The sequence below is a fragment of the Nematolebias whitei genome, chromosome 11, assembly GCF_014905685.2.
Source record: "Nematolebias whitei isolate Nwh7 chromosome 11, NemWhi1, whole genome shotgun sequence".
Taxonomy (NCBI): domain Eukaryota; kingdom Metazoa; phylum Chordata; class Actinopteri; order Cyprinodontiformes; family Rivulidae; genus Nematolebias; species Nematolebias whitei.
Window position 1 is genome coordinate 32,257,723 of NC_056508.1, and position 9,999 is coordinate 32,267,721.

General features: G+C 38.5%; 1 protein-coding gene across 1 annotated transcript; it reads right to left on the reverse strand.

Moving 5' to 3' along the window:
- Positions 1–1,620: 1,620 nt before the first annotated feature.
- Positions 1,621–6,374, reverse strand: zgc:195245 (uncharacterized protein LOC565483 homolog). Its single transcript, XM_037684200.1, has 5 exons — positions 6,199–6,374; positions 4,539–4,566; positions 4,259–4,409; positions 4,004–4,148; positions 1,621–1,978 (listed from the first exon to the last, which is right to left on the reverse strand). The coding sequence occupies exons 1-5, from the start codon at positions 6,220–6,222 to the stop codon at positions 1,874–1,876; spliced, it is 453 nt and encodes a 150-aa protein (XP_037540128.1). The 5' UTR covers positions 6,223–6,374; the 3' UTR covers positions 1,621–1,873.
- Between the last annotated feature and the right edge of the window lie 3,625 nt (positions 6,375–9,999).

Sequence of the window (9,999 nt, forward strand, 5' to 3'; positions counted from 1 at the left end):
ATATATATATATATATATATATATATGGATATATATATATATATATAGGCGAGTGATAAGGGAACGAAAAACAAGGTACACACACCCACGTTTTTTTAAACACAGTTATGAAAAGTCTCGATTGAATTTGTGATAACGGAACCTAATAATACTTTGGACAGTAATGACTTTTTGTCTAAAAAAACAAAAATCCTCAGCTTGTCTTTTGTCACAAACATCATCACTAACATGTAATTTACAGAGAAACCAATACCAGTGACTAGCATACATAATTACAATTACGTAAATTCATTCTAGTGTAAATTCATTGTTCATGCTTTGCATGATTAATATTTAGCTGTCTTGATCATACTTTATCCTGTAAGTGTGGCATGAAAGGATTACGAGACAGAGGACTGCTGGGGTGCTTTTTCCATTAAAAGGTTTGTTATCTAATTTCATTTTGGGAATGTTCTCTGTACTTTACAAGAATTATCTGACAACTATGCTGCAAGCACCTTTAAAATAAGCGATGAGCTTATTATAAATATAGACAGACGATCATTTTGCAAATCATTTTTGAAAGGTGCCTGCTGCTCAACATACCTCATAAACATTAATTATGACTGTTAAAACTATAATAAGTATTAGAGTGCCGGTTTAGACATCTAAAATCTAACTTTCTGTGAAATGCTTGAGCAATGTTTCTACTGGGAAGTCTGAGCCTTAGAGCAACAAAGGATGGGTTTTCTCATGTGTTTCAACAAATTTCCATTGATCTCTCATTTTTTCTCACATTTCTTTTTTTTATATATATATATATATATTTTTTTTTGCCCATTTTCTGCAACATATCAATCCCAAAGGTCATGCCACACTATTACTGAGCCAGCCTCATGTTTTGGCATATTATAAAGCTCCAGGATAGTAATAGGGATACTACAGGTTTATGCATTGACTGCCAATAGACTTTTTATTTTTATTTTGATGCAGCAACATCTTACAGTTTGATCTACTTGTAATAATAATTTTCTGTTATCTTGTGTTGTTGCCTGTGTGTATCTATATGAAATATTGCCAAAATAACCTGATATCACTCTGAAGCAGCTCAGCCTTCAGCTGGTGGTTTCTGTGACTTTCCCAAATGTCTGCAGTGCCTTTACCAGGCCCTGGGCTAAAAAGCTCCACCAGATGGCCTGTCCTTTTTCTCCTTTCGACCCGTGATGGAATGAAAAGATTAGCTAATTAAACAAAGTCCCATATCCATGTGAAAGAACCGTGAGAGTCCTCTGGGAGGGGAGCTGCCTGCAAATCAACTCTGCTGCTGCCACCCCCCACGGTTTGAATTGAACCCATTGCAGCAACACGTCACTCCCATAAAGCCTTTTATTTCCACCACACAGAGACACACTGGCAATCAAAAGTCAAGAGAGAAACAGGTAAACAAATGTGTATTTTTTTTTGTTTGTTGTTGTAAAGTTGTAGGGAGATTTCTATTAATACAAAACAGTGAAAATGTGTCTGTCAGCAGTAATTACATTAAGTGAGACTTTCGTTTCATTCTCCTTTAGGAAGAAACAAAACAATCAGCAGGTACAGTTGCATCAAAACACAAGAAATAACCAGTTTGAACACTGTTGCTTTTACTAAACTACTGACAAAGTAAAATAACTGAGCACTTCATTTCCTCACCAGAAACAGAAGTTTTAAGAAGACGTTTCTAAATATGGATTACGTTTTTGTCTGCGTGCATGAATCCATAATAATTTCTAGAGAAACTGTCAGGAGCTACAGGTTGTTGTCTCTGGTGCGTTTGGTTGTGTAGCTCAGTAGGCAGAGCAGAACGGTTTTAGGGCCACAATGGTGAGAGGCTGCACCGGCTGATGGGAGCGACTCAGGGCTGCTCAAAAGTCTGTGTGCGCCTCAGTTTGTCCCTGACCCGGACAAACTCTGGGATCTTCTGTTCGTTCTCCCGCTGTCTTATCTCTTCCTGCTCATACTGGAAAAGGAAATGGCAAATCAGTAAATAGGCTCACATCCAGCATCACAATAAATCTAAAAACACGGGGAGTTTATGTCCTCTCTGTTTAGAAATTCAAACTTCTGACAACTGAAGGGGAAAAACTCTTGGAATTTTTATTAATGTTCACAAATTGTTGCTATAGAAATTTAGGAAGCAATACATAATTTAATCAGGTATGCACCAGATAAGTACTACCGTATGTACTTACCCTATAAGTTCCTGGTTCTTACTTATTATGTACCAGGTATGCATACCTGGTACATATTAAGTAAAAACCTTGTACGTTATAAAAAACGTACACTGAAAATACCAGGTACATACCTAGGAAGTACCATGCAAGTACCAGGTATGTACCATGTAGTGATGTGCAGTCAGGGGAGGCAGTGCCTCACTTGTGATCATGACAAGTAAAATACTACAATGATAAGAGAAAATACATTTGACCACTTAAGTGTTCTATAAAACAGTTTTATAATACTGTTTTCTGAATTATTTCAACACTTCAATGGTCAAAATCATGGAATTTACACATTCATTCAACCTTTATTTATACAGGTTAATCCCATTGAGCCACGGGACTCATTTACAAGAGAGACCTGATTTCAACAAAGAAAGATGACAACAATGGACAATCATGAAAGGAAGCACAAATTGAGAAAAACAAGTGAAAGAAAATTGTATTAAAATGGATTGTAAGGCGATGTGGGATACTAAAAAAATATTGCCTGTTCAAACACATGGAAGAAATGTGGGGTGACTCGGGTGAGGCAGTGTAGTGCTGTGGTTCACCTCTGGGGGCGCTGTGTCATGTACAATATATGAAGTAAGCGGTTGGAGCATGCCCATTGCTGTCTCTCTTTATATGCCAATATGCATGTTTGATTACACACGTGCTACACATGCTGATGTTCTACAGTCTGTCTAATCTATTGAAGGAATGTGTGTGACATATTTCTTCTTTCTCACTGGTCATAACTGCACAGTGAAAATACACAGGGTGAGGCAGAAAGTACCTTGCCACACCAATAGGGGGCAGTGCTGCCCCATAGGGACAATGAAGCAGGTGCAGTCGCTGTGCGTTCTTCTGTTTCGCAGAGGGGTGGGGGTGAAGCAAACTGTACACTCGTTTAAATTTGTTTAGACAACATGGAAGATCATATCTCAAAACTAAAGCATTTTTCTAAACTCGATTTTCAGTCGAAACCTGGGTTCATGTGTGAGCATCCGATTCCAGACGAGTCAGTGCCACACCTGTCACAAACCTCACCGCACGTCACTGGTACCAGGTATGTACCTGGTACTAAATATGTACCTGTAAGTTCCTAGTACTTATTTATGTACTGAGTGTGTACATACCAAGTATTTACCAATATATATTTTATTTGCCTTATAATCTAACTGTTTTTGATACTTTTTTTGCCATCTTATCTGTAAATTTTTTTTAAAAATCTGTATGCCTTTTAATAACTGTCTATTGTTGTCGCTGTTGTCCATTGTTGTCATCACTCTTTGTTGAAATCAGGTCTCTTGTAAATGAGTCCTCGAGGCTCAATGGGATTTACCTGTCTAAATAAAGGTTGAATGAAAAAAACAAAATCTGGTGCGTACAAATTAAACATCATAAACATACTAGGCATGTGCCCTGTAAATACAGGTGCAAATCACGTAACAGGTACGTATCCACTAAATATCAGGTTTGTAGCTTGTAAGTACTAAGTGCATTCCCTGTAAGTAGCAGGTATGTATCTGTTAAGTAGCAGATACTTAGCTTGTAAGCACCAGGTACACAGCTGGTAAGTACCAGCTATGTACCCTGTAAGTACCAAATATATGGTAAGAAATACATAATACATCCTGATCCCCATAAGTATGTACCCGTTACGTACCCTGAAACAACTATTTACCCAGTACTTTTATGCCTGTGTTATGTATTTCCACCTAGATTTCAGTACAACATGATTTTCTGAGTGTTTAACTCTTTAAGTGGATTAAATTTCAGACCTCTTGCAGCTTCTGCTGCCTCTTGCGGAGCTCCGTCTCCAGATCTGAAGGCCTCCGTCGGGCCATCTCCTCCTCCTTGTGCAGCTCCAGTCTGCGCTGCTCCAGAACTCGCTTCAGCTCTGGTTTCTCCTCCAGCAGCAGGCCCCTGAGCAGGCAGCCAGGGCTACAGTTAGGCTCCGAACACAGACACGACGACTTCATCCAGTCTCTGTGTCTGGCTGACATAAAGCCAGGTGCACTCAGTGTTGGACCAACCGTTTATGGCTCAGCAGCAGCTCCCGGTGCAGATTCTGGTAGCTCGGCGTCTCTGCTGAGGAACCGTTGAGTTTTTTAGGTTGGTTGATTTCAGCACCGCTGGAGTCTGCTGCAGCGTTACGAGACACAGGCAGGTGGCCTACAGGGGTGTCTAAGGAAAATGAGGAGGAAGAGGATTAAAATTACAGTTGTTGCATCGAACTTTTGTCTCCTTTATTTGTTATTGTTTTATCTGCTGAATGTAGCTTGATTTACAGTAAGCACCTGCGCTTTCTGATACCTTTTTTAGCAGGTCCATATCCAGGTTTCTGTGAATTTGTGACAAAAAACAAACAAAAAAATATATATAAGTCGGTTATTCCTCCATGAAACAATTTTATATTCAAGCCAAACATGCCTCTGATTAACCAGAACTGGTTTGTTGAATTACCTCCGTTTTGATCATCTCCTTAGACAAAGGTTATATTTAGACAAAGGTTAAAAGTGACAGTGCCTGACGTGCTGCTTAAGCAGGCGATCTGTGTTTACAAAGGTGACATAACAGACGTCCTCGAAGACTCACGCAGGTTTGACCTGACTGTGGCAGTCTTTGGCAAAGGATGCAACTCTACTTGAATAAAAAGAGATTACATATTGTTAACGCGTTTCGCTTTGAACAAAACAACATGGAATGAAAACACGACTTCCTTCTGTGACACAGTCAGCCAGAGACCATTACAGCACCCAGTGAAACCAGAGAACCTGGAGTAAAGAATCCCACAACGGCAGCAGCAGATGGTACATGGTCAAAGTCCAGGGAGATGAGTACTTTCTCTGTTAAAAAAAAAAAAAAGCTTCTGTCAAAAACTATCCAATAGCCGAGCTTTAGGATCCTCCGGCTTTGTCTCTGGGGATTGGAACCTTTTCACGGTTTCTGCAAGGGGCGTACAGTAAGCCTCCACATCCTGTCCCTCGCCAGAAACCTGCAGGAAATTTGAGCCGTCAGGTGTCTGACCTGATCCAAGCATTGTTCCAGTGAAGACCTGCAGGACTCAGGTGGATTACAGAGAAAATTTGAAAGTGTGCACGCTCCGAATCCTTGTCTATAGCTGAAAATCACATGTTGCAAATCATCAGCACGAAATTTATTTGGTTTTAGTTCATAAAGTGTTTGATTCTTACATGAACACGTTTCCCATGTTTCATGTCAGCATTGGTCTGTGATTACCCCAGTCTGCAGATTATACAATTTTTTATAATATCTAAGAGCTTTTCAATCTTTGATGTGGCAGTTTTAACACTTTATGTTAGTGTTTTAAAACATTCAACGTGAAGCTCAACCAGTTCAAGAGTAAATAAAAGAATCAAGAGAACATTTGAATATTATGAGGTAAAACAAAGGGATAAAGTTTGTATTTTTTAACTGTCAGACACCACAGTTCTAACCAAAGTGAGTTTAGGAGGTAAGAGAGACCGTACTTTATTTATTCAGAAACCCGGGCTGTGGTAGCTTGGTGGTCAGTGCTGCGGTCTTCTAATCTTGAGGTTGCGGGTTCAAGCCCAGGCTGCGTCAGGAAGGGTATCCTTTGGGAAACAAATTGCCAAATCTTTCATGCGAGTTTGCTCACTGTGCCGACTCGTGAAGAACGGAGCAGCTGAAAAAAACTTACTTACTATTCAGAAAACGCAGCTTGTCCCAGCTTTATAAAATGAATAGGCATCCAAAGATAATTAATGTTATTAACTTACTTTTTATATATATGAATGTTTCTGTTCAGTGCCCTGAGAGGACTTCTGCTGTGACTTGGTGCTGTATAAATAAACTGAAATGAATTAAAGTGTCCAAACACACATCATGATAAATCCGGACTGTAAGCTCACTGAGCTCACAAAAAGTCAGCTAAAGGCCTCTAAACCTCTCACTCTGCTATAAGCAGCAGAAACAACCAGCAATAACTCACTTTTCTTACAGCTGAGCCCTCCATGGCAGGACGGTGGAGGTCCACTGTCTGTGTCCTGTGTGTGCTCCTGTCTCAGTCCATTGCTGGAGAAATCACATGTTCTCACTCAGTCTGTCTGTTTCTTCTGCTCCACTCAAGGTCACCATGTTGCTGTTGACGAGGGACTCACGCAGACTGGATGTGCTATGGCAGTGGTCAGAGGTGGTAGTAGAAATCTCATTACGCCATTCAAGATTACCTCACAACCCCCACATGGCATTAATGCTAAATTAGTTAATCACTGCAGACGTAAATAGCTTTAAATGGACAAGGCACTGTAGTCGTCTGCTCTCTGAGCAAAAGCTTCACATTTGCGTACAATTAAAAAAAAAAAAAAAAGAACTGTTTTTTCGTGATTGATACATTTGAAATGCACTAGTTGTTGTTTAAACAAAACTTTTAAAAGGATCATAGAATCAATCTAAAAATCACTTTATGCTAATGTTTTTTTGAACCAGATTTTCTTTTTATTTAAAGTGTTATAAGTCTGTTCTCACTGACTGTAAATGGTGTAAATTATTTTGCTAGCACAATTGGAAAAGCAACATTATAAAAAATGTCTGCAATATTTAAATAAGTTAGTTTATTTTATAGTTTAAGTATTCAGATGTAATGACAGTTTTACAGTTATACTTTGCTTATGTTACTTTACTAATCACTCTGTTAATGTGTTTTTTCATTCATTCAACCTTTACTTGAACCGATTAATCTCATTGAGTCTCGGAGACTCGTTTACAAGAGAGACCTGATTTTAACAAAGAGTGATGACAACAGTGGAAAACTACGACAACAATAGACAATCAGAAAAGAGGCATACAAATTTACATTTTTTTTAATGCTGAGTCAGCATTAACACAATGGTTTGTCTGTTTAAAGCTTTATTAATTTTTTTTTTTACATTGTTTAGATTTCTACTTCAGCATACCTTTAAGCTATTTTAACCATCCATCCATCCATTATCGTTACCCGTTTATTCCATTTTGGGTCACGGGGGTCACTGGTGCCCATGTCCAGCAATCACTGTGCGAGGGGCGGGGTACACCCTGGACGGGTCGCAAGTCCATCACAGGGCCACATAGAGACAAACGAGACAAACAACCATTCACTCTCTCACTCACACCTAGGGACAATTTAGAGTTACCAATCAGCCTAACATGCATGTTTTTGGTCTGCGGGAGGAAACTGGAGTACCCGGAGAAAACCCACGCATGCACAGAGAGAACATGCAAACTCCACCCAGAAAGGCCCCTGGACCGGGGTTTGAACCAGGAACCTGCTCGCTGAGAGGCAGCAGCTCTACCAGTTGCGCCACCATGCTGCCTGCTATTTTAACCATTTATATCAAAACGTTCAGCTTGTTTGGGACATAATGGCTGCCTTTGTGGTTTTCTAACTAACGGCTCTAAGCGGCAGTCCTAAAAAAATGTATCCCCCCCCCCCCCCCCCATGTCAATTGTCGGCAGGATGTACTGAAATGAAATTTCCCCTTGGGGATCAATAAAGTATATTGAATTGAATTGAATAACTAATGTCATTGGGACTTTACAACTTTATTTCATTTTTTTGCAGGATTAAAATTAGTAGACATTCTTCATAGCCTTGAAAATTTTTGTGCTCTTTAAAATCTAACTCAGTATTCTGAATTAGAATTAATTCTGTTTTAGAATTGCGCCGCTCAAGGTGGCTGCATGTTCAAGCAGCTCTGTTACTTTCATTCTGAGATTTTGCTTTTGGAAACTTTAACTCCTCTTTTTCTGGATGTAAATCACATTTTTTGGATGATTGTTTCCTCTGGTATCAGATGCTGTGCAGCTGGAAGGATTTTTACTGAAACTTTTTTAGTTTTGGACATTTGTTATGATGCGTAACCATGGCAACAAGACAGTTTTCTACAACCAACAGCAGCTGATTAACATCCCAAAAGCTCAAATTATATCTCAACTACAGCCCCAAATCTCAAATGAGTTGAAAAGGATGTTCTGTGGATGCATTCTCATCTACCTGCCAGCTGTGATCGAGTGCCTGACCACTGAGATCCTGGAACTAGAAGGAAACATGGCTCATGACAGCGGAAGGACAGGATCGTCCCTCGGCACCTACAGTTGGCTGTCCGCAGGGACGAGGAGCTCGGCAGGCTGCTGGGAGGAGTGGCCATTGCTCTGGGAGGAGTTCTGCCCGGCATTCGAGCGGTCCTACAGCCCGGGGGAACAGAGAGGCCAGCTGAGTCTGAGTGGACGGATCGGACGGCATCTGCAGCCAGTTTCTTAGGATCCACTGTGGGATGGACCTTTACAAGAGATCCTTCCTACCTACAGCCATCAGCATCTATAACATCTCTTAATGAAATGAGGATAACGAGTTACAACAATAAATAATTTCCCTTTGGGATTAATAAAGTATTTTTGAATTGAATTGAATTGTATACCGGTACTTGCTTGGTTTTTATTTTTAATTTTAGCTCTACTTTTATTATTAATACATTTTTTATTATTAAAATAAGCGTTCAGCTACTGTTTTACCAGTCTTGTACCTAATGTTTTGCTAATGTTAGTGGGAAGTTACTGTTTGGCTGTTTTTTTATTTTTTTATTTTAACTTACAACTACCGCTTTTCCTAATTTTGGTTACCATTTACAAACCTTGGCTTTTGCTAAGTTTGTCTTTTTCTTAGTTTTGCTTATTTTACCTTTAAGCTATTACTACTGTATAATTATTTTGGTTTTCAGTGACGGTTTTGCTAGTTTTAGCTTGTAGCTATCATTCTTTGAGATTTAGCTTTTTCCTACTGTTTTTTTCAATCTTTACTTTTAGCACTGCTTTTTTTTCAAAATTAACATTTTAGCTATTGTTCTGCCGGTTTTAGCTATAAGCTATTGTTTTGCAATTTTTTTAATTTAGCTACTTTTTGCTAATTGTAGCTTTAGCTATATATATTTTTAATTATAGCTTCAGCTATTGCTTGCTAATTTTAACTTCCAGCTACTGTTTTATCTTGTCTTTTTCATCACCATTTTGCTAATTTGGGCTTTAAGCATTCTTTAGCTAATTGTTCAGCTTATTGTAGTTTTTATATTTTTTTGCCCAAATTTTATGTTTTAGCTTTTGTTTTACTAATATTGACTTTTAGCTACTACTTTGCTACATTTAGCTAGTAGCTGCTGTTTTATTAGTTTTAGCTATTAACTAACCTTATGCTAGTTATTTCATTGAGCCTCGGGGACTCATTTATAAGAGAGGCTTGTTTTTTTAAACAAAGAGTGATGACAACAGAGGACAACAAAGACAACAAAAGACAACCATAAAGGATGCCTAAAAATTGCGAATAACAAGTGAAAATAAAACTGTATTTAAAAGATGTAACAAAAAAACTAACAAAAAACAGCTTGGTTGTAAGGTGATGTTAAAACTTTTAGCTACTGTTTTGCTAGTTTCGACTTTAGTAACTAAAACTAGTACCGGTAATTTACCGGTACTAGTTTTAGCTTTTGGTTAAAGTTTTCCTAATTTTAGCTTCTTTGGATTGACTGATTTATAAATTCAGTTTTGGCTCCTTCAACAAACCTCAGCAGAATATTCATCAGCACTCAGCATTCACACTGGGCTTGAGCAGAAAATCTGATTAAATTGACTTTTTTTAAGTGTAACTGAAAAGTGCAGCACTGTGTAAAGCTCATACATACATATATATATATATATATATATATATATATATATAAAACTAATTAAAGGTGAGCATTTCGTTATCGGTATTGTCAGGGCAATC